The 25,228-nt window shown below is 40.6% G+C and overlaps 1 protein-coding gene and 2 pseudogenes across 1 annotated transcript; 1 reads left to right on the forward strand and 2 right to left on the reverse strand.

The window, feature by feature from the left end:
• The first annotated feature begins 14,159 nt into the window (after positions 1-14,159).
• Positions 14,160-14,278, forward strand: LOC115417277 (uncharacterized; annotated as a pseudogene).
• Positions 14,279-14,809: 531 nt separating this feature from the next.
• Positions 14,810-14,928, reverse strand: LOC115417308 (uncharacterized; annotated as a pseudogene).
• Positions 14,929-15,514: 586 nt separating this feature from the next.
• On the reverse strand, positions 15,515-20,661 carry rwdd3 (RWD domain containing 3). Its single transcript, XM_030160280.1, has 5 exons — positions 20,461-20,661; positions 18,108-18,334; positions 17,691-17,921; positions 15,994-16,112; positions 15,515-15,895 (listed from the first exon to the last, which is right to left on the reverse strand). The coding sequence occupies exons 1-5, from the start codon at positions 20,543-20,545 to the stop codon at positions 15,787-15,789; spliced, it is 771 nt and encodes a 256-aa protein (XP_030016140.1). The 5' UTR covers positions 20,546-20,661; the 3' UTR covers positions 15,515-15,786.
• Positions 20,662-25,228: the final 4,567 nt, after the last annotated feature.

The following is a 25,228-nucleotide window of genomic DNA, read 5'->3' on the forward strand; positions in this document are numbered from 1 at the left end:
TAGTTCTTGACGTCTCACATCCCGCTCAGTGCACGCACGTTGATTTGCGTCACCGCTGATTCGCTTTTTGGACTGACCAATGAGGAGAGGGTCTCAGCTCACGGTCACAGACAGCAGGAGCAGGGTTTCTGTGCAGTGCAATGGCTCCGGGCAGCAGACAGTTTCATTTATAAGCAAAAGATAACCAGATATTTTCGTTATGCCCGAGCTACCCAGGGCCCTTCAGAGGTCGCGGGCCCCTGGGCAATTGCCCAGTTGCCCATATGGTTAATCCGGGCTTGGCTTTAGCATACCAAGACATTTTGGACAATTCCATGCTCCCAACTTTGCGGGAACAGTTTGGAGCTGGCCCCTTCCTCTTCCAACATGACTGTGCACCAGTGCACAAAGCAAGGTCCATAAAGACATGGATGACAGAGTCTGGTGTGGATGAACTGGACTGGCCTGCACAGAGTCCTGACCTCAACCCCATAGAACACCTTTGGGATGAATTAGAGCGCAGACTGAGAGCCAGGCCTTCTGTCCAACATCAGTGTGTGACCTCACAAATGCGCTTCTGGAAGAATGGGCCAAAATTCCCATGAACACACTCCTAAACCTTGTGGACAGCCTTCCCAGAAGAGCTGAAGCTGTTATAGCTGCAAAGGGCGGACCCACGTCATAATGAACCCCATAGACTAGGAACGGGATGTCACTGAAATTCATATGTGAGTCAAGGCAGGTGAGCAAATACTTTTGGCAATATAGTGTATGTCTTCATAAGGGCCTGATGAAGACTTTTGTCAATATAATGTATTATGGTGACATTGTGAGCTTCAGCTTTTTTGGCAAAACTTATTACCGATGGTCTTGTGGCTGTTAGTGGCTAATCCTCCTGGCTTCCTGCCCTCACAAAACCTTTTCTCTCAGGCTTCTGGTAAGGCTTGATGTGATCGATGTTGTATTTTGTGTGTAAGGTTTTGCCATCAGAATTTTCTAGTGTAACACGTTTGCCACAGACGTCCTGAATGATGTAAGGACCCGAAAAGTCTGGCTGAAGCCTTCCACCTTTCCTCCCACGCTTTCTCATATTAAGCAGAAGAACTTCATCCCCTGCCTTGTAATGGACCTCTATATATTTTTTTGTAACTCTACTGGCATATGCAGCCACCTGCTTCTCTTGCCCCTCTCGTACATTGTCTTCCAGACTTCTTCACCTTTTCTTGAGCCTGCCTTGTTGAGGCACTGAACTCTGTGTAAGCAGACTCCTCAGGTAGTATGATCGTTGAAAGCTGTAATTTTTTTTAACAATTACAACATGAAAAATCTGATGCATTGCATGAAAATTTCCTTTACTTTGTAATACTTGAAGCAATTTATGCAAATTCATTTTTTTAAACAACAAATATTTAAGATTGCATGTGAGCCACAATTTGAAAGAACACAAGCTACAACCAATTATTTTCATCGGCTTGTCCAATAACAATCATGGCATATTCTGAATAATGTTTGTGTACCACAACATCAAATGTTGAGGCAGTTGATACAGAAAATAATGCAAAACTATTTGCACTGTAGTGAAGTACAAATAGTACTAATAATTGTGCTAATATCATTTGCAATAACTAACAATAGGCAACTTTATACATAAATATGCATGCATACACACACACACACACACACACACACACACACACACACACACCACTGTATTTAATTACATCTCAGTGTTAGTATAGAGAAGACTCCAGACACTCACCGGCAACTCAGCAGGAACCTCTGATGGAAAACGTACTTCCCTTCCATACATCAGTTGGAACAGGGTGTGTTTTGTTGTGGTGTGAATTTTGGATCGTAAGGAAAACAGTGTAGCATCCAAAAAAATGTCCCAGTCGTTTTGCTGATCACTGACTAATTTCCTAAGGGCTCTAAATGCAGGCACAGTAAAGCACACAAGAAATGATAAAGTTGTTTTGAAAGCCATATAGATGTGACATAAAATGATAGCATATACCTTTTTATGTTATCATCATGTTTTCTCATCTAAACCATTGGTCTGTGGATGGTAGGCTGCTGTGACCGTCCTCTCTATTTTAAGTATTTCACAGTCTTGTGTTGAGCTTCAAAAGACAAATAAAACTAATTAGTGAGTTACTCACTCATAGACATATATGACTGGCAGAATATTTGTTGACACCACTGAAGCAGGTCGTAAAGTCATTTTCCAAAGATGACCAGTTCTGGTTAGTAGTCTTACTTCATTGACAAACTCACTGCCTTGGTCAGAGAGGACTCTGGCAGGGCAGCCATGACGATACATGATTTTGCAGAGGTTCTCTGCTACCTCTGTAGCAGACTTGGTGTTCAATGGGTAGGCCTCTACCCATGTGGAAAAGTAATCTGTGGCAGTAAGTATATATTGAAACCCACTGGATGTCTTTGGGAGGGGACCAGTGAGGTCAATGCCAACAAGTTCCCATACAGCAGACACCTGATATGGAAATAAAATAATCTCTGTGTGTATATAGTAATTATTGTAATAGGCACATTACCAGTTTAATGTAATATATACATTGCCACTTTATTACCTTAATGCACTGCAAGGGTTGTACAGCTGTAAGAGGCTTGCCAACTTTCTGACATTGGTCATATTCCTGAATCTTCAACACTAGCTTGAACATGGCGATGCAATTGTTTCTCATAGGTGGTTAAATTCACACGTTTACCCAGCATAAGTTAGCTGATTCAAATGACTGAAAGACTGAAATACAGAAGTATTCCAAACAGAAGTTTCACTGATATCAAACGACGGTGCTGTACATACACTGCGTGACAGACCTAGTCTGCAAAATAACACTATGCTTAGACAGCTTATACAACTTAATTATTCAAAACAAGCCAATAACAATTAGTTGAGTTGGTCAAAGACTCAAACAAAGGCTAGAAATCGGCATTGGGTTAAATTAAGTAGAAAACGTTAAACACTTACCGCTTTTCTGATTCACAGCTGATCAGTAGGAGAAATCTCTGACCAAGCCCCGAGAGATTACGTATTTGTGTTGTGCGCATGCGCAGTGAGGCTTGGTAGGATATCTCGGCAGGTAGGACGGATTTTCAGAACACCGGCTCTGTCTGGGGCTGTCCACAAGGGTGATCCACGTCCATTTCCACCTCGTGATCAGAGACAGACGTGTCGTTCTGGGGGAGGGGCTCCAAACATCCTCCTTCTCTGTCACTGTCCACCCGCTCAACCTCCTCCTCCACCTGCTGCTCCTTCTCGCTCTCACTGTCTGAAGACAGGCACGAACAGTGGATCATGGCTCTTCCACAGTCAGGGCATTTGGCGGCGTCACAGTCCCGTGCGTAATGGCCCTGCTGTAAGCATTCCCGGCATGCAAAAATTGGACAGTTTCTTACAACGTGTCCCGGGCTCATGCAGAGGCGGCATATTCTCACTTGTTTATTGTGGATCACCCTATAATATTGGGATCCGTCCGCCGTATCGAACCGGGCGCTGTACGGGAGCGAAACCACCTCCTTCGGGAATCTTACTTTCAGGAATCTGGTGCTGTCAGCCATGTCGGTGTCTGGGTAGAACCTCCTTCTGACAGGGAGGATGGGGAAAACCCCCCATCTAACAAGCCGGTCTAGGATCTCCTTCTCTGTGTCGTCAAGTGACAGATGTAAAAAGGAGACCAGAACCTCTGATTTATGGACCCTTTTAACTTCAATATATTGTCCTTCATTTGTCAGTCCATCCTCTATTCTTTCACAGGCTTGTTCTGAGTTGAGGGTGGCCTCATACTGTCTGTTCGGTCTGGGTCTCAGAGCCAACAGCGCTCCACAGCCGACCACCTTCTCAGTTTCCTTTATCAGTGTCATTACGTTCAGTCCATTGATTCCTTCACATTCAATCTGAACAGTCCATTCTCTGTTGTAATCCACATTATGTCTCTCTCTCATTGTTTCTTTCAACATTGTCATTAATTTTCACATTTTCTTCATCTTCCATTCTGTTTTCTCTTTGCACTTTTCCATTCTCATTCAAAAGTTTTTCTTTCTCATTGACTATATCGTTCACTTTCATGCTCCAATTCGGTTTCTTTTTTCGTCTTTCCACCACAGTAAACTCGTCCTCCGCTCCTGCTGTATCATCATGTCCTTCATTTTCCAAAACTTTTCCAACCTCCTTCTCATTTGTTTTCGCAGATCCATTGTCATATTCGTTGCCACTTTCCTTTGTCATATTCATTTCCGTCACATCATCCACTGCCAGGTCATTCAAACTCTCATTTTCATCAAATCCTCTGTTCGCCGTTGTCTTCATTTGGTTGTTCTTTTTCATATTCTTCGTTTCTTTCATTTTTAATGACCCTTTTTCTGGCGTTAAACGCCGCCGCTGTCCTTTCCCATCCATATTGATGAGAAATAAAAAATTAAAGTCACCTTCCCAGCGGTGCAGCAAAAACACCACTGGGCTTGCTTATCACAAACAACAATTAGAACTACATTAACTCACCAAACAAAAAATCTCAATCTAAATCACTAAACAAACGATGAGGAAGCCTTTCTCTGTCTCCTGCAGCCACTCACTCTGTTCAAAACTCCACAGATGTAGGCGTTTTCAGGATGGTGTGGTGTGATGGCCGTTGGCCATTTTGTCTGTGTTTCTCTTTGTACTCCTCCATTTTAGCTCTGGTTGGCTCCGCCCTGCTCGTTGACACACCTGGCCAGATCCTATATAAGTGTGCTGGAAACCAAGATCTCTCCCTCCTGCATGGCTGATGAGACCTGGGCTTCCAGCATGGCTGTTTGATTTTTGGTTATGTTTGTTTGGTTCTTTTGGTTTCTTTGTTCTCACCTGCATCCACACATCCTACACCTCACCACTGATTGCTGATTTTTTCATCTGAGTAAGTTTGATTTGAGTATCTTTATTAAAATTACATTATCTTTAATTGTCACTAGTGATGGGTCGATGAGGCCTCATGAAGCGTGTCAACACAATGACACACTGTGTTGATACTGTGTTACTGAATACTGACACCTGCTGGACTTTAAAAATCCCTGCAGGCAACCTACTTGACAGACTGAACTGACACTGATTTGATGACCTAGTGTATACAATAATATCATTTAAGTCTTTGCATTCATATTGTATTATTCCATATCTTTAAATAATGTGAACATGTATCATAATGTGAAAATCCAAGTGAAAATGATGTGAATTAGGATGCTTGTGGACTTTTTGTTTTTACAAATTTTTATAAAAAAAAATAAGCTTTTCCAATGTTTTAAAATTAAGTCTGTTGCGTTTTTTGCAAGCTATTTCGCCTGCCATGGAGAACACACGCTCACATGGCACTGATGATGCCGGCGTACACAGGAATTCTTTGGCCAGCAGGAAGAGGTTGGGATACACACTGCTGGCACTTCCAGTATACCAGAGGATCCTCAGTCCGTCCAATATTCCCCTCTGCTATGTATCTCTGCACTTCAGAGATAGCATCTGCAGTTGCACTTCTTCTATTTCTCCCCACTTCTTCATCTAAGTGCTGCCACAGGTCATCTAAAAAAAAAAAAAAAATTGGCATTTTAGTACAATTTCCAAAAACAAACTAATAATAATGATGAATAACATGCCTGATGTGGTTGCAGAGAGCTGTGATGATGGTCCGGGCTGGGCCTCGTTTGTGCGCCCGATGACACGCGCACACTCAGATCGCAGTCTGGTTACGGCCTCAGTGTACCTGGAGGAACTGCGGAACCCAAATGATTTGAATCTGGGGTCTAGAAGTGTTGCTAAGGTTAACACGCTCATAGACTCCAGACTGGAAGCAGTGTCTGTGACTCGACGCTTCAGGTGTTCGTGTAGTTGTCTGGCTGCCTGTGTGTGCAAGGTTGAAGCATGACGCTCAAGTGCAAGATCGAGCATTTTCATCATCGGGATGACCTTTGAACCTGACACTCGCCTCTGTAACACAACTCCACTGTAGCTTGATGGAATGGAGCAAGCACTAGAAGTGCTTCTCTTATGATGGTGAACTCATCAGCTGTCAGTGGAGTCAAATCCGTCTTTAGAGAGGCCAGAGATACCCACACTGATTCCCTCTCATCATGCAGCCTTGACAGCATTTCATACGTACTGTTCCAGCGTGTTGGCACCTCATTGATGAGTTTCAGAGTTGGCCGTCCCATCTGTTGCTGCACCTGAGCGAGCTTCTCCTTGGCTGTGGTGCTGGATCTTAAGTATGTGACAATGTGCCTAGCTTTGTGTCTGATGGCTGTAAGTGCGGGGACCTGATCGCATGATTTCCTAACTAATAAATTAAGACTATGTGCAATGCAAATTGAGTGGCGAATTTGGAGCTGTCTGGTGGATGCTATCATGTTTGCTGCTGCGTCGGTCACAAAACACTTTACTTTGTTGGTTATGGCCCAGTCCTCCATCTTACCTCTTTTGACCTTGGCCAAATTGTCTGCAGTGTGACTCTGTGGAAAGTATTGCACTCCCAACACTGATGAACACAATTGCAAATTCTCATTAATGTAGTGACAGGTCAGAGCCAAGTAAGCCTCCATGTTAACAGATGTCCACATGTCAGCTGTTATACTCACTGCCACAGCTTGCTGTACTTCCATTTTGACTTGTTCCCGTTCCTCCTGGTACTTGTTGGCCACCATTTGTTTGATGGTCTGAAGATTAAACCAAAAGCAAATCAATACATTTAAATTTCAGATGAAATAAATTGGCTATATCAACTACTACTTTATGTAACTTCCACACAAACCTTTCTTGTTGGCGAAACATATGCGGGTTCAAGGACCTGAATCAGTTCCTTGAACCCTTCACTCTCCACAATGCTGAGAGGCTGGCAGTCCTTGAGAATGAAGTTCAGCAGTGCCTGATCAAGCAACTGCTTCCTGGAAGCTTGATTGTTAAACATGAAGTGGAGAATAAATCAATAATAATTACTGATTCCTGCTTAATTATCAACAAAGCAACTGTGAGAAAGTCAGAGAATGGCTGTATACCTGAGTTTCTCCTGGGTGTGTCGGGAACTTCATTCTCATGCTTGGCCCGATAATGTCTCAGCATTGAGGAGGTGCTTTTGTTGGTGTACGAGAGCTCTGACGAACAAATGTGACATTTCACCTGCAAAAAATAATGTGAATAGTAAACTAAGAGTTACCTTGAAATGAATTTGAATAACAATGGAACAGAAAATCTGAGAGGAACTGGGTGAAACAAGGAGATTGAAATAAATAAATACCTTATTCTCCGATAGGACATCAAAATGGTCCCACACGGCAGACAATTTGCGTTTCCCCTGGGGCTGCTCCATAATCCACAAAGATATCCAGAACCAACTGTGAGATTTGTATTGTTTCAGCAGTTGCATCCTGTTGACAGGTGCGCTTCCTTATAAATAAAGTTTGGTGTGTTTTTGCGGGGTCGATGCAGTTCCTGTATCGGTCACGTGACTTTCTTAAAGCGATACGCGCACCGACACGGGGTTTGCTCCATGAGCTCGACGCATGTGCCGACGCATCGGTGTTGCCAGACCCATCACTAATTGTCACTGTCCAGACCTTCCCTTCTTTTGTTATGCTCTCATACGAGCTGGGCATAACAGTGGGGGCTCGTCCTTTTGAACCTGTTGTCATCTGTTAATTGGGAATGATAGTAACAAAGGGGAGGCTCACAGTGATTTTAAATGTAATGTTAATTCAGGTAGGGAGGCAAAATCTAGTTCTCTCTTTAGGGGCTTGTGTTTGAGGTGTGCTTAAGGGGAAGAAGGGTTGTAGGTTACACAGTGTGGAGCTGTGGGGAGGTTGTAGCTTGATAGCTTTGTCACATTGAGCTGTCTGGCTGGAGCATGTGTTACCCCCAGATAGGCTTTAGTGGCAGTTCTCTCACAAGGAGGGGTTGCTCTCTTTTTTGTCTTTCAAGGCTGTTTGTTATTTTTATGTGTTGCCCACGCGGTTAGCAGCAGTTGTCTCGGGAGCACCCCGAAGTATTCGCTGAGACACGTCGTCTCCCCAATACAGACGGTTTACAGGTGCATAATTACCCGCCGCCAGTGCGCACATGAAGACTAGGGTGCAGTTAGCCAGTTAAGGTTAGGCAGTTATGAGGGGGTGCTCCTTTATCACTCAATCTCCCTGTGGTTTTTGCTGTGTAACTGAGTTTTTTTTTTTTCTTCTTCCTTGAGTTAGGTCTCTGTCTGTGGCTGGATTGAGGTCAAGTTAACATGGATACTGAACACAGTAATTCTTTGGTTTCGGAGTTCCTCCAGCGGCCATCTCGTGACACTTTAGCTCAATTTGCAGTGGGTGATTTGGTTGATTTGGCTGTGCATTTGGGTTGGGCTAAAGCAGAGAAGATGCCAAAAAAGTCGGAGCTTCGGGGTATTGTTGAGGGGTTAGCGGTCTCTGCCCAGCTTTTGGAGGCGGTGGTTCAAGCTCCAGTTGCTCAGGAAAGTCCAGGTGTTGTTAATGAAAGTTGGTCTTTTGATCAGTGTCTTCAGATGGAGAAGGAAAAGGCTAAATTTGAAAGGGAGAGGTTCCAGTTTCAGCTGCAGCAGGAGAAGCTGAAGGCTGAAGTTGCTTTGGAGAAGGAACGACTTCTGTTGAAGCGGCTGAGGTTGGAGGTGCAGATGGAAGGTAGAGGTGAGGCTGCAGGGGGGCATCGTGGATTTGATGTGGCTGAGAGTCTATGTTTGCTGCCAAAATTTGATGAAAAGGACCCTGACACATTTTTTGCACTGTTTGAGCGGGTAGCAAGCAGTAGGGGGTGGTCTGATATCCATCAAACATTAATGCTGCAGTGTATCTTAACGGGTGTTACGGAAAAAATATTACTCTACTAATTCGTCTATAATAATGAAGGATAAGATCAAACATTCAGTGTCAAAGAAATCCCTTTATTTGGAGCTCCATAGAAAGAGATACCCCTCAGACGAAGACTGAGACGGTCTGAACCCAAAAATACAAATCACCCTGTAGTCTTCTGTCTCCCATGAGAAAATTATGATGTGTGGAAAGTGTTTTGGTTAGTGTCAGGAACTTAAAGATAAGACCCCTGTGAGAAATGTGGGTTTGGCCTTCTACTGTGGACACAACACACAGAGGTCCAAACTGCTCTATAATACACAGTGACATGAATATATCTGAAATAGAGTTAGAAGCCTATATGATATATGAAATATATATGAATATATATGGATATAAGTAATATTTCCATTACACGGGGAAGACCCAGAGAGCTTTTTCTGCTCTTAGTCCTGTTGAAGGTGTCAATTATGCTAAGGTAAAAGCTGCAGTCCTTAAGGCCTATGAACTAGTGCCTAATGCCTACAGGCAACAGTTTAGGAACTGGAAGAGAAGGGATCAGCAGACTCATGTTGAATTTGTTCAAGACATTTCAACCCATTTCAATCGTTGGTGTTCAGCCCCAGGAGTGGATACATATGAAGGTCTTTATAATCTGATTGTGTTGGAACAGTTTAAGGGTTCAGTACCAGCCCATATTGCTACTTATATCACTGAAAAGAAGGTTACAACAGCTGCGGAAGTTGCGGTTTTGGCAGGTGAATATGTTTTAACACATGGCAGTTGTTCCACAATTGGTCAGGGTCATCGAGAGGGACAGTGGAGGGGGAGTTTGAGGCCTAGGCCTAGTAAGCCTTCAGAAGGTCATGAAGTTTCTCAGGTGGGGGGCAGACAAGTTCCTGGTATGGATGGCAAGTTTGATCCAGTCAAAACCTGCCATGTTTGTAGAAACAAGGGACATTGGAAAGGGGAGTGTCCTCTGAGTGGGGCTGGTCAGAAATCTGTGGTTCCTAGTGTATATGTGAAGCCAGCTGGCTTGATTTCATCTACATTTCACATTACTAGGCCCACAACTGTTCCTCCACCAGAGTCTCTACCATCTAAGCTTATAGATGACTTGTATGCTCCTTTCGTCTCTGACGGTTTTGTGTCTTTGATGGGACAGGGAAAAGTTCCTGTTAAGGTTCTGAGGGACTCAGGTGCCACACAGAGTCTTATCTTCTTATCATATTATATTCTGCCATTTTCAGCCAGTACAGCTACTGGGGCTAAAGCTCCTGTCCTTGGTGTGGGGATGGTTCCACTGTGGGTTCCTGTGCATCGTTTTCATTTAGACTCTGAATTGGTGTGTGGGGAAGTTGACATGGCCGTCCGTCCTTAGTTGCCCATTAAGGGTGTGCACATCATCCTAGGGAATGATTTAGCAGGGGCTCGGATTTGGAAAAATGGTCCATATGAGGGAGATTGAGATATGAGGGGTCAGTCTTGCAAGGGTCTAGAGATCCTGCAGAGGGTGCTAAAGAGCACTCTACAGTCTTCTCTTCCTATGTGGTAACTAGGGCCCAGAGTAAGGCTATGTCAAAGCAGAACCAGTGTTCTCAGGCAGGTCTTACAGAGGTAAAGGATTTGTGTAATTTTTCTGTCCTTTTACCTGAAGTCTCTAGAGAGGAGTGGGTTAAAGAACAGGCAGTGGATACCACTCTGAAGCCTTTGTTTGAACTGGTTGGTTCAGAGAGTAGACTCAGAAATGCCTCAGGGGGTTATGTTCTCAGTGATGGTCTACTGTTGAGGAAGTGGCTCAGAGTTGTAGCGGGAGTGCAAGTTGATAGTGTGATTCAGGTTGTGGTTCCTTTGAGGTTCAGGGATCTGGTGTTAAGCACTTCTCATGATGGTGTGGGAGGCCATCTTGGGGTGAAGAAAACTTATGATAAGGTGCTTCGCCACTTCTTTTGGCCTCGTCTGAAGAAGGATGTTGCTGCATACTGTAAAACCTGTAACACATGTCAGTTGACAGGCAAGCCCAATCAGAAAATCAAGCCAGCTCCACTCTATCCCATTCCTGTTGTTTAGAAGCCATTTGAATATCTGCTGCTGGACTGTGTAGGACCGCTTCCATGGGGTAAGGCTGGTAACCAGTATCTGTTGACGGTCATGTGTAAGAGTACACGTTATCCTGCAGCATTTCCCTTGCGCTCTATTAAAACCAAACCTGCGCTGAAGGCATTGACTTCCTTTATTACAACTTTTGGTGTTCCGAAGACTGTACAAACTGACCAGGGCAGTAACTTCATGTCCTGCACTTTTGCTCAGGTGTTGAAGCAGTTGAAGGTTGAGCATTGTGTCTCCAGTGCCTACCATCCTGAGTCCCAGGGGGTTTTGGAACGCTTTCATCAGACGTTGAAATCTATGTTGCGTTCCTATTGCACTGAGCTCTCCCTTGAGTGGGAGGAAGGCCTGCCATGGTTGTTGTTAGCAAAAGGAGGTATCACAGTCCAGTACTGGGTTCAGTCCCAATGAGTTAGTGTTTGGGCATGCTGTTCGGGGTCCACTAGCAGTGCTGGGGGCTGACTTGAAACCTAGGGAACCTCCTGAGAATGTTTTGGACTATGTAAATGATTTTCGCCGTCGACTTTACATGGCCTGTGCTGCTGCTCATAAGAACCTGGGTGGGGCTCAGGGGAAAATGAAAGAGGTTTTTGACCAGAAAGCTGAGTTCCGGCTGTTTGAGCCAGGGGACCAGGTTCTGGCTTTGTTGCCGATGATTGGCTCACCATTTCAGGCAAGATTCAGTGGTCCTTATGTTGTGAAGAGCAGGATGTCTGACCGGGACTACTTGATTGTTACACCTGACAGAAGGAAGAAAGTGCAGTGGTGTCATGTAAATTTGTTGAAGCCTTATTTTTCTCCCTCAAACAGAAAGGAGAGTGATCTGCTGACTGTGGATGGGGTTGAGACTAAGTCAGTGGCCGCAGTTGGGGCTGGGTGTTCAGATGATTTTGATGTACCCTCTGATCCTATTTTGACTGGGAAGCTTAAAAACTCAGAGTATTTAGACAGTCTACCCAGTCAGTTTAATCATCTGGCAGGGACTCAGCAAGAGGATCTAGTACAGTTGATCTCATCTCACTTGTCTATTTTTTTCAGATACACCAACTCGCACCAATCTGATTGACCATGACATAGAGGTGGGGGATGCCCTGCCAGTAAGGCAGTGTGCTTACAGGATGCCAGTGGGGAAGCGAGAGCATATGGAGGGGGAGGTGAAGTATCTATTGCAGCATGGGTTGGCTGAGCCATCATGTTCAGGATGGGCTTCTCCATGTCTATTAGCAAATAAAGCAGATGGGTCAGACAGGTTCTGCACTGATTTCAAAAAAGTTAATGCAGTCACCAAGCCTGATTGTTACCCTCTTCCTCGGATTGAGGATTGCATTGATCAGGTGGGTGGGGCAAAATTTGTGACCAAGCTGGACCTTCTAAAAGGTTATTGGCAAGTGCCACTGACAGCCAGGGCCAAGGAGATTTCTTCCTTTATTACACCATGGGGTCTGTTTTCCTATTCTGTAATGCCATTTGGCCTCCGAAATGCTCCAGCCACGTTTCAACGACTTATGAATAAAATCTTAGCTGGGTTGGAGGGGTGTTCAGCTTATTTGGATAATGTGATAGTGTTCAGTGACACATGGGAAGCTCATGTTCAGCGGTTGGGGGCAGTGTTCGACAGGTTGACACAGGCAAACTTAACTGTTAATTTGGCAAAGTGCGAGTTTGCTAAAGCGACAGTTACCTATCTGTGCAAAGTGGTTGGTCAGGGGGAGGTCCGTCCGGTGCAGGCTAAGGTGGAGGCTATGCTTCACTATCCAGTGCCAGCATCCAAGAAAGAGCTGATGAGGTTCCTCGGGTTAGTGGGGTATTACTGCAGCTTTTGTCCCAACTTCTCCACTGTGGTTGCTCCGCTGACTAACCTGCTGAAGAAGAATACGCCTTTTGTCTGGTCATCCTCCTGTCAAGATGCTTTTGAATGTGTGAAAACTTTGATATGCTCCGCTCCAGTGCTTGCAGCTCCAGTCTTCCACCCAGGAAGGGGAGGGGGGACTTGACCATCCTGTGTGCTTCTTCTCTCGTAAGTTTAATCGTCACCAGTTGCACTATTCAGTTATTGAGAAGGAGACCCTGGCTTTAATTTGGGCTTTAAAGTTTTCTGAGGTGTATGTTGGGTCCTCACAGCCGGTGACTGTATATACTGATCATAACCCACTTACGTTTTTGAGTAGCATGCACAATGCCAATAGTAGGCTTATGAGATGGCTGTTATTTTTACAGCCTTACACACTGAATGTTTGTCACATTAAAGGTTGTGATAATGTAATGGCTGATGCACTCTCTAGGGCACCTTGTTGATGCTACACTAAGAAACTGTTCGTGGGGTCTTGTGTTTATGGGGGGTGTGTGATGGCTGTCGGCCATTTTGCCTGTGTTTCTCTTTGTACTCCTCCATTTTAGCTCTGGTTGGCTCCGCCCTGCTCGTTGACGAACCTGGCCAGATCCTATATAAGTGTGCTGGAAACCAAGATAGCTCTCTCTCCCTCCTGCATGGCTGATGACACCTGGGCTTCCAGCATGGCCGTTTGATTTTTGGTTATGTTTGTTTGGTTCTTTTGGTTTCTTTGTTCTCACCTGCATCCACACACCCTACACCTCACCACTGATTGCTGATTTTTTCATCTGAGTAAGTTTGATTTGAGTATCTTTATTAAAATTACATTATCTTTAATTGTCACTGTGCAGACCTTCCCTTCTTTTGTTATGCACTCATACGAGCTGGGCATAACAGTGGCCGTAAGCGAGTGTAGCTGTCATATTCACCCTCTATAGATTTAATCACACCGAAGAGCAGGTTTTCCCCTATGTTTTCCCAGATGTGAAATCTAAATCACTCAGTATTAAAGTGGGAAAGGACAAATAAAGTGATCTAAATAATCTGTAATAGAGTCAAGATGAATATACGAGCCTGGAAGGAATTCACCAAAAGCGTGGAACCAAGCTGGAAATAGCAGTTTGTGTGTATATTCAGTGTCTGAAGGAGGGGGAATATGGCAGTTGGACGCTTACGGCCACAGTGAAAGCAAAGTTTCAGGAGGTAACCCTCAGATGTGTTGTGACACCATGGTTTTGTTATCCTCCTGTAATGACTTCTATCTCTGTAATGTTGCAAACCTCTGTGTTTGGTGCAGTCAGCGTATCGGGTGTCAGACCTTAAAGTCTTTGAGATTCCTTTGGAACCTCTTCCGCTCACATGCGGCGGCACTGAATCTATAAAAAGGGAGAGAAGGACAGACACACTCACTTACGGCCATACCACCCTGAACATGCCCGATCTCGTCTGATCTCGGAAGCGAACCAGGGTCGGGCCTGGTCAGTACTTGGATTGAAGACAGCCTGAGAATACCAGGTGCAGTAAGCTTTGACACTTTTCTGTGTGACCAGCAGAGGCTGCTGCTGCTGCTTCACCAACCAACAGTTGATCAACAAGAGAAACATACAAATGAATTCATTCCTGAAAAACGAAAGCTATGATGGCGACGGAGGCTAAAACCTGGGAGTCTTTGTGAAGAGGAGAGTATTATAACTTTTTACCTTTATTGATCTTTGTAAAGACAATTTCTGTATGGGCACATTTTTTTGTTGACACTTTCTAAACCTCTCCTTTTTTGGATTCATTCAGTGTGGACAAAGGAAAAGTATTGGCATTTTGAAAGGGCTTAACAGAAACAGTAAAAACCTTTGCAGGTGTCGGGTGGGGGTTTGTCTTGACTGCTTTTGGCTGGAAAGGGGGCAAACGGCTGAAGTGACAACAGCACCACCCTCTCCTTCTCGTGTCTTTCCTTTCCACGCATCCAGACTTTTGGTCCCTGTCTCCATGGCACTCTCTGAGTTCCTCTCGTCGATGGGTGAAGCAGCAGCACCCTGTGCTGGGCACAAAGAAGAGGGTAAAAGCTTACAGCACCTGGTATTCCCAGGCAGTCTCCCATCTAAGTATTGACCAGACCCAACTCTAGTTTGCATCCAAGATCAGACAAGATCAGGCGTTTTCAGGGTGGTATGGTCGTAAGCGAGTGCCACTGTCATATTCACCCTCTTAATAGATTTAATCACGCTGAAGAGCAGGTTTTCCCCTATGTGAAATCTTAATCATTCAGTATTAAAGTGGCAAAGGACAAACAAAGTGATCTAAATAATCTCTAAAAGAGTCAAGATGAACATACCAGCCTGGAAGGAATTCACCAAAATCGTGGAACCAAGCTGGAAATAGCAGTTTTTGCGTATATTCAGTGTCTGAAGGAGGTTGATGATGAGATTGGGCATTTTGAGAGATTAGAACCTGAACCATATCTTCCCCTGTTCTTGTCATGCCGGTTGAGTCAGAATTCTAGTCATATGTTTTCATTCACACAGTTTACCTGGCAAAGAAGAACACTCCTTTTTGTTATTTTACACTAGGTCAGAATTACGAATATTACTTCTTTCTGGATTTTAGTCTTTGAACACCACAACTGTCGTGCAGATTTTGATTACATTTATTCTGTTTCATGTCATTTTGTCAGCTAGTGACAGTTTCAGCAGATATATTCATATTTTAAAAGAGCATCAGTAAATTCTCTGATGGTGGATAATATGTCGATCATGATGGACCACAACATATGTTTAAATTTTAATTGAGCTGTTTTATACAAGTCAGTATAGACAATTATCACAATCATGCTAACAAATGTGATTAACCTAAATTTTTGCATAAAGACAAATACTTGATAGTTGTGAAAGGCCCAGTGTCAATATAACAACTAGATTTGGTGTGTTCATCCATATCGGTCCATGATTTTACTTAAAACCAAACACTTCTAAGAGGCATCAGCAATGAGATGATGAGTCCATTGGTCCATTTTCTGTCTCCATGTCAGTTTCTGTTCAGTCTCACAATGACAACAGGATCTGCTGGTAGACGTCCATCATATGGACTTCCTGGAAGGCTGCAGTCAGCTCTGATGCAGACTGGTAGTCCTTCACTACAAAACCCTGCAGACTGACACAGAAACCAGAAGAGAAACCAAATGTGAGCTTCTGACACTGATATGAACAAACATTATTTTCTTCTGACACATTAGAGTGTTGTGTCCATACCGATGTTCATGGGATGACAACGAAGGAGCTTCAGTGAGAACCTTCATCATTCTCTCTTTGCATTTCTTGCCTGAGGAATCCACGTCCACTTTGACTGTCTTTAAAAGGCAGCAGAACTCCTGAAAACAGACAATCAGAGATATAATAACATAATGAACCTCAAAGAAGACTCACTCCTGACACTGATCTATAAATAGGGTGCATGTTTCATATTTAATTGCTTACGGCCATACCACCCTGATCTCGTCTGATTTCAGAACTTAAGCAGGGTCAGTACTTGGATAGCAGACTGCCTGGGAATACCAGGTATGGATCAGCTTTTACACTATTCCCTCTGGGCAGCAGGGAGAGCTATTTCCCCACTCATATTACTCATTCTTAACCCTTTATCAAGTGCAAGGCAAGTGACTATTTTTGGTCATTTCCGCATATATTACAAAATAGTGACAACAACAGTTACAGTGAGGACAGTGAGTCAACAATCTCAGGTCCAATGTGGTCTACAGGGTCTGTAAGGTCCACCTCTGCATGAACAATGAGTGTACCTGCTTTGTTAGGTACCATGAAGTAATGGTACTAATGTAAGGAATGATGTTCAAAGGGAGAATGTGAATGTGGACAGGGGTCTGGATCAGTTCTTATGTTGTTGTAATGTGGTAAAAGTGATGATCTAAAATGCATGTTACTTCAGTTTACTTGTGTTTCTCTTTTTTGCCACTTACAAGTGAGGAATAAATAAGCTAATATAATATGATGATAATAATAAGCAAATATGGTAAGTTCATTGACCTTGATTTTCTAGATAAAAAAAACTTTGAAAAATTTCACATCAGTAATAAAGCCTTGTTATGTCCTCCGATAACACGCTAAGGTTGACATTTTGAATTTCAGAGTATGTCTATGAGTGACCTATAAAGGATTAATGACAAAAGACAACATTCGATTTTTCTAATGAAAATGACTAGATATTATCCTGGCATTTTAACAAAAAGCCTAAGAACATTCACATTAAATGAATGAATTGAGTAAATAAACATGTTTTGAAGCTGCTCAATTACTTTTGGACCCTGAAGATAACCTCCTGAACAATTTCTTGCTGCTTTTATAAAGTGCAAACTAGTGTTATATCATGCAGTTTTAATCATTTTTATTACTGATATTAGATAAATGGTTTGCTGTTGAATACTATATTAAAAATATGTACCATCAGCTTTCGTGTACTTTTCCTGGGTAATATGCATGCAAAAGTAGTCCAGAATGCACAAGGAATTTGTAGTCTCTTTTAAACCTGTGTGATGATAGAAAATATTTACAATTTCATATTATACTCTGTCTTTTGGTTCACATTGTCTCAAATCACAGCATTTACAGCAAAGGGGTTATTCTAAACAGGAAGAAGACTCCAACTGGCTGAAACAAAAAGTGGAGCTCAGATCTGGTATAAAAATTTGGTATAAAATGTGAAACAGAAACCAGTCCTCACCACAGATTCAAAGATCGGTTCAGTTTAGTTGCAAGCAGAAGAATTTATATAAACTGTATTTATGTTTGGTTTTCATGTATTTAACCATATTAACATTTCATGCCTATAATTATTTTCAAATCAAATATGTATAGGTCTTACATGTATGCAATTAAAAATCTAAGTAAAGTATGTGTCCATAGGGTCATTTTATAAAATCTACTCATTCATTCACCTTGATGCTGGCTCTGGATCCCTGCAGAATTATCAGTATATTTCGTCCCAGTAATAACGTCCCAGTTAACTGCAGCTGTTTGCTCCAGTGCTCCAGTAGTGTGATGTACCGGTTCCGAGACCGCATGTGGTCCAGCGCCAGCACGGCGGTCCACTCCTCCTCCCCCTGCTCCTGTTCACTGGGTCTCACCTCCTGCTCATGTCCTCTGTGGGCTTCTGTCACTTCCACACTCTGTCGTTCACACAGCACATGTTCACTGCATTATTTATGTCAAATTTTGGGGTATTACACAACCAATTCCAAAATATCTACTATATGCAGGGTTCGTACACACTTTTCAAGGTCATGTCAATAGCACTTCAATAAGCATGATACACTGAATCAAGGCTTCTTACACTGGAGGTACCACTTGTGTACCTGTAAGCACTCAACAAGCTGATGGACCATAGGTTCATCTGGCGGTAAAGCTGCAGCCTGATCCAGCAGCTTCTGTCTGATGCTGTGACACTGAGTCCTAGAGAGACCAGAGGAAGAGACCGAGATGTCTGGGGGACAGGCGGGGTAACCTGGGGGCATGTGGAACAACAGATTCACGCTGTGACCTCTAACAGAACTGCTGATTTGGACCATAATCCCATCGTGAGCTGGAAGAAGACAAACAGTGATGTTAGAGCAGTAGAAAGAAATAATGAACATGAAATAAATGATCACAAACCAAAGCAACGAGGACACCGCCAGATTTCAATACATACAGGGTGGGGAAGCAAAATTTACAACATTTTGATGCAGGGATTGAAAGACAGTGTATGACCAATTAGTTTATTGAAAGTCATGAGAATTTATTTGCCACAAGAAAATTGACATAATAGAAAATGTTTTTTTTCTATGTGTCCTCCTTCTTTCTCAATAACTGCCTTCACACGCTTCCTGAAACTTGCGCAAGTGTTCCTCAAATATTCGGGTGACAACTTCTCCCATTCTTCTTTAATAGTATCTTTAAGAAAGTCGACATTGCTGTGTGATGTTCTATTGGTAGCATGTTCTAAAATGCCCCAAATAGCATAATCCAGAGGGTTTAGATCTGGGCTAGAAGGCAGCCATAAAAATGATTCCCAAAAATTGCTAAAGTTGGATTTGTTGCTGTTGTCAACAAGTGTTTTGGTGTTCTTGTGTAAGATTTTAACTTCAAATCATATTTTACTGCATTTCTAATGGTCTTGTTGTCTACCTCAAGTTCAATTGCCATTTTTCTCATGGATTTGGTTGGATCCTTTAGGATTTTGGATTTGAGAGCTTTAATAAAAGCTTTGGTACGTTTTTTGTTGCTTCCTCCACTTTCAGACTTTCTCGTAATAGTTTTGCTCATAGTCATTCTCTTCTTTACATTATAAACAGTCTTTATGGACACTCCAACTATTTTTGAAATCTCCTTTGGTGTGACGAGTGCATTCAGCAAATCACACACTCTTTGACGTTTGCTTTCCTGATTACTCATATGGGCAAAAGTTTCTGAAAAGGTATGGATAATAGTGTTAGGTATGATTATGACATCAATATATGTTTGGTTTCAAAACAATTGACGTAGTGCCTGCTGAGAAAAAACAACTCAATGTTAATTGTAAATTTTGCTTCCCCACCCTGTAAGTCAAAATGCATTTTCATTCAAAACAATGTCTGTTTTTTATAAGATGGTTGTGTTCATGAAATGAACCATGCAACATCGGGAATTAGTAAAACCCACAAAAGGTAGCAAGGACATTTTAAATAATGTTTACTGGGGAATCTAAAAACTATATTGCACCCTCAAGTCTCCCATGGATCAAACTGTCTTTGACTCATTTCAAAAGACAATACAATTGTCGTCTTCCAGAATTCCAGTCCACACAACAGACATACAGAGGTTGTTTGTTGTTGAAGTGTCGAAGAAAGGGTTTTTGAAGAGTACTTACAATAGTACAGCTCAATAGCACCAATATGCTCCATAAGTAGTTAATGATGCATTGTGCTTCTGGATTTTTAATGTCATAATAACATAATTATATGGGATAATAATAGAGTTCCCCAAGTAAAAGTTTAAATGATCTCTGCTTATACTCTGAGTATCACTGTAAATATCTGCAAGCAGCCTGTGAATCTGTAAAAGAAATCTATAAATAGAGTGAACAGACTGCTGACCTTCACTTACGGCCATACCACCCTGAACACACCCGATCTTGTCTGATCTCGGAAACAGAACAGGGTCAGTTCTTGAATGGGAGAACGCCTGGGAATACTAGGTGCTGTAAGCTCTTATGGCCAGTAGGGGGCGCTGCTTACCCCCTCATTTTATTAACTCTTAATGACAAAGGACAACATTACATTTCTCTAACGAAAAAGGAAAGAAGTTATCCTCTGACATTTTTACTAGAGGTTAACGACATTTATGTTAAATTAATTTCATCTCATATTTTATATGCCTATGTCCTTCTTAACGAAATGTTTCATGTTAATATTTTAGGACCCTGAAAAATCCTGGTAAAACAAAAAATAACCTCCTAAAAAATGTCTTGCTACTTTTTGAAGTTCAAATTAGTGCTGCATTATTTAAGAGAGAACATTTTATAATTAAATTAAAACCCGATATTCAAAGTGAGTCCCAAAAAAATGGCATTCATTTCAGACAGTTACCTCATATGCCTGGTCATCTGAGTGGAATAAAGGTTTATTTCAGAGTAAATGGGTGCGTATACTACCCCTGTGTAGTCTTTCTATCTTTGTTACATTCACTTACCAGACTGTTGGATGAGTTTAAATTCTCCTTCTCCACAGTAAATAGCGGATAACACTGACACTTCCTCTAAAGCGGCTTCAGTCATTTTTTAATATCCTACGTCTAGCCTCTCACCGACACCACTAAACAACTAATACAATCTTGGTTAGTGTCATTTTTTGTTATTTTTAGCATGTATTTGCCATTAGCGGATGTTTACGGCATAGGTCCGTTTCAAAATACGGTCCGGGTTGTTTCAGAACTAGCCTAAAAAAGTTCCGGCTTGTGTATTCAACATACACGTCCATCATGATAGTGACATTTTATTTTCGTGTTTTATTTTATTTTAATTTCAGTAGTCCTTATAACTGAGGTCTTTCTTTCTTTCTTTCTTTCTTTCTTTCTTTCTTTCTTTCTTTCTGTCTAATAACTTATTTCATGGTCTATTGTCATGTCATACAGTGCCATTTATCTCCATCATGTGTCGTGTATCTTGAAATCAGTTTTATATTTTATGGGGATCCAGTCACAGGAAATGAGGACTAGTGTGATGTGAATTTTTTTCCATTTTTTTTTTCCCACAATTTTTTTTTCATGTTTTTTTTCTTTTTTCTTTTTTCTTTTTTTGGCCCACTGAATTTTTTCCTGGTTTTCTCCCCACTAAATTTTTTTTCCTGGGTTTTTTCCCCCCACTAATTTTTTTTTTCTCACTAAATTTTGTCCTGTATTTATTTATTTATTTATTTATTTATTTATTTATTTATTTATTTTTATTATTATTATTATTATTATTATTATTATTATTATTATTATTATTATTTCCAGTAATTTTTTTCCCCTGTTTTTTTGTTTGTTTGTTTGTTTTTTTCCACAACATTTTTTTCCTGGGTTTTTTTCCCCTTTAAATTTTTTTCCTGGTTGGTTTTTCTCCACTAAATATTTTTCCCCACCAAGTCTTTTTACAGTTTTTATTTTTCCCATTGCCAATTTGCACATCCATTTCCTTGCACTTAGAGTGCTTGGGGAGCCTGGGGGGAGGGGCCACCCTAGTTTGGATTTGTGTGCCTCACATATCACTAATTGATGCCTTTGGGATAATTTAAAACTGTCTTCTTCACCAGAGTCTCTGTGGTTTATTGCCTCACAGGTTTTCCCTGGATCATCTCTCGACCTGCTGCTGTGGTCCTGCCTCTGTCCTGCCTTCATCATCATCATCATCACTCACTTATCCATATACAGGTGTGTTCTACAAGTGCTGTAACTGGCATGAAACCGAAGTGACACTTAACTTTGGACGTCCGACTCCCGACTTCTATGCCTCTCTTTTACTCCGGAGCTTACATGAAATTTTCACAACGTCTAACCTCCACTGACCCACTGGGAATGCTGGGCCCCATGAATTTGTCATATTTACCCCCCTTTACAGCACCCCAGCATACATTTATAGCTATTTTTATTTATATTGTGCAGTTACAAAGTGCTTTAAAGGCACCACTTAAAAGAAGAACTTCACAATATAAATACAGCATGAAATACAAAATAAATGTCCCATTTTACACTGGAAGAAATTCAACACAAAAATAGAATCCAGAAAGAAAATCCAGTGGCAATATGTAAAACATAGTCAATATAGTAAATGTGTATATAAATAAAATACAACATATACAGGAATACAACAGTAAAATTATTCAGAATTATCAGACATGATAGAAAACACTGACAGGGAAATTGCACAGACTTTAACAACATTTTGCTGATAGTACTTGAGTAATTTTATTCAAGTTAGATTTATGTGACCACTAGAGGGAGTTGTGAGTCACTCTGCCAGTCTCCCATGTTCGACCTTGCTTGGATGATTCCAAACAGATCTTTTGTTCAGCTTTTGACAACACCAACTGTACAGAAAACAGAGGTGATTTGTGGTTTTACTGTAGCTGTTTTCTGTTTAAAAACAGAGCTAATCTAACAGAGCTATAATGTAAACTATCAGCTGATGCAGCACGTGAAGATTGTAAAACACTGTTATTTTAAGCAACTGTTAAAATAAGAGGCATTTTAGGAAAAGCAGGTCAAGGTTCAAATTTTTTATGATTTTTTTTTTAAATCTTTTTTTTTCTGCCATTTGCTTATAATGGCTGAAATTTCAAATGTCTATAAAACATCAATTTTTTCTCAGTTTACCTCAAACTTGGCACATATATACAGTATACTGACATCAGCACATGATAGACATGATGACATCAGTTGGATTGATGCCAAAATAAGCTACAATACGTGCGAGGGGCGGGGTTTGTTGTTCCTGGCACCACTTGTTTGTTGGTGTTTTTACTAACCCTAATTGTGTGCGACCTCCCCCTGCTGGTGACGCTTTGGAATATCAACATCTTTAAGTACACTGCAAAAATCAAAATCTTACCAAGTGTATTTTTCTCATTTCTAGTCAAAATATCTCATCACACTTAAAATAAGACATAATCACCAAAAGAGTAACTTTCCAGTGAGATATAAGAACTTATTTTTAGACAATAGAGCTTGAAAATCTTATTTCAAGAAATCTTACCAAGAAAATTTTCACTTGTTCCATTGGCAGATTTTTTTGCTTGAATTAAGCAGCTATTTAACCTTTTTTCCCCACCAACATATATGTATTAACATACTGGAATACTTTTTTAATTGTAATTTTTATTTACTATATAATGTTTCTTAATTTCGATGTGTTTTTTCATTAATTGTTTCATTTTTTATCTCTACTTTCTAAACTGTGGGACCAATAAATCTTATCTTATCTTATCTTATCTTGTCACCAGATTACTAAAAGCATGTCATAAGTCTACATCAACAATATTGCTGGAGACAGTGTAGGCGCACAAGTGCTAATCACTCTCACATTTTCTGGACATGTACAAAATTGAAGTCTTTCTGTGAAAGGCTTTTTTGAAATGATTGAGGCTATTATGACTTTAACAATTCCTAAGGACCCCAAGTTTTTTTTGTTTTTGTTTTTGCTGGGACTGCTACCTGGAGATGTATTAGAGAAAGAAGACAAATAGCTCTTTAAAATTCTTATAATTGTTTCCAAAAAGGCCATTACAAGGAAATGGCTCAAAACTGCTGCACCACGTGAGGATCAGTGGCTATAATAGAGAAAATCTACTGTATGGAAAAATGGACTTTTACCTATGGCTGAAGGAAAACATTTTCATAAATCGCTGGAGAAAATGGCTGAACTATAAACAAAAGCATGCATAATTACTACTGTGTGTCATTTGAATATTTTGTGTTCAACCAGTGACCCCTAGTTTCTGTGTTGTATTGTCTCTTGATAAAACAAATGAAAATAAAGTATATATATAAAAAAAAAAAAATTAAAAAAAGCAGGTCATGAGTCTAGTAAACATTTTAATTCTGTGGTTCCCATCTTTTTTTGGCTCATGACCCCATTTTAATGTCACAAATTTCTGGCAAGACGGAGCCTTTTTTTTTTTTTTGCTATAAATCATTTGTTTTTGATCACTTGCTATACTATGTTGCAAATAAATGTTAATTTTAAACTGACCACAATGAACATTTGAAAGATAAACAGTACCACAGTGCTTCAGTTTCAGCTTCACAGTTTGTCATGTCCTTTATGTATTGTGATTGTTTCTCTCAACCCACCATATACTTTTTTTTAGTAAGTTGTTTTTGGGGTGGGATTAAATAAGTTTTTCTTCTTCCCATTCCTTTTTATTTTATGTATAAATGAATGATTTTTTTTTTTTTTTTTTTTTTTTGGGAATTGTGAATTTGTATTCTATAAATGCTCGAAATAAACAAATAAATGAAGAAAAAAAAAAAAAAAGAACAGCTTTGAACAGCTGTCCACTGTAGTGACCACTATCATTAAAGTGTTAATTACTCATATATGTAGTTTTTTTGCAGTTAGACTACACAGTAACAACCACACCTATCTGTACCAGGAAGTGTTGAATACAAGTACAAACAAATAGAACTCTTTTACGTCTGTAATTCACTTCCAAACTCTACTTTGTTGTTGTTTTGGGACTTTAACTACCGTGTTTCCTCTTTCTATGAATCTCAGAGGATGCTTGACTGTAAACCAGGAGTGTCAAACTCATTTTAGTTCAGGGGACATATTCAGCTAAATTTGATCTGCAGTGGGCCGGACCAGAAAAATAATAACATAATAACCTATAAATAATGACAACTCCAAATTTCTGTCTTTGTTTTAGTGTAAAAAAAAAAACAAAACTCCATTAAATTATGAAAATTACTTGCTTTTATAAACTATCCAAAAAAAAAAAAAAAAAAAGAAATTTAAATTAAAAAATGTAAGAAAATTCAGTGCAATTTAAACAATATTATTCCTCAGCTTATCATTTGTCCATGTGCATTATGCATCAGATCTACACTAAACACTGAGGAACAGGAAGAAAAATTTTTAAAATTTTGCTTAATTTTCTTTAGACATTTCAGGTTGTTCATATTTGTTCAGGTTATTCACATTTTAGTGTCACAGGATAGTTTGTAAATGTAAATATTTTCATAATTTAATGTTATTTTTTGCACTAAAACAAAGAAAAAAAAACTTAAGTTGCTAATTCTAGATTTTTTTTTGGCTTAATTCAAGATTTTTTTTACTTAATTGAATATTTTTTTTTGCTTAATTGAAGTTTTTTTTTTTTTTTTACTTAATTGAATAATTTTTTTGGCTTAATTGAAGATTTTTTTTTACTTAATTGAAGATTTTTTTTGGTTTCATTCAAGATCTTTTTGCTAAATTTGAGTT

The sequence above is a fragment of the Sphaeramia orbicularis genome, chromosome 3 (assembly GCF_902148855.1).
Source record: "Sphaeramia orbicularis chromosome 3, fSphaOr1.1, whole genome shotgun sequence".
NCBI lineage: Eukaryota > Metazoa > Chordata > Actinopteri > Kurtiformes > Apogonidae > Sphaeramia > Sphaeramia orbicularis.

Bases quoted from the DNA above. Each gene is read 5' to 3' on its own strand.
- rwdd3 (XM_030160280.1), bottom strand. From the start codon at position 20,545: ATGACTGAAGCCGCTTTAGAGGAAGTGTCAGTGTTATCCGCTATTTAC. The intron at 18,335-20,460 runs GTAAGTGAATGT...GTCTTCTTCCAG, and splicing joins TAAACTCATCCAACAGTCTG to CTCACGATGGGATTATGGTC. The intron at 15,896-15,993 runs GTATGGACACAA...TTTCTGTGTCAG, and splicing joins TTGTCATCCCATGAACATCG to TCTGCAGGGTTTTGTAGTGA.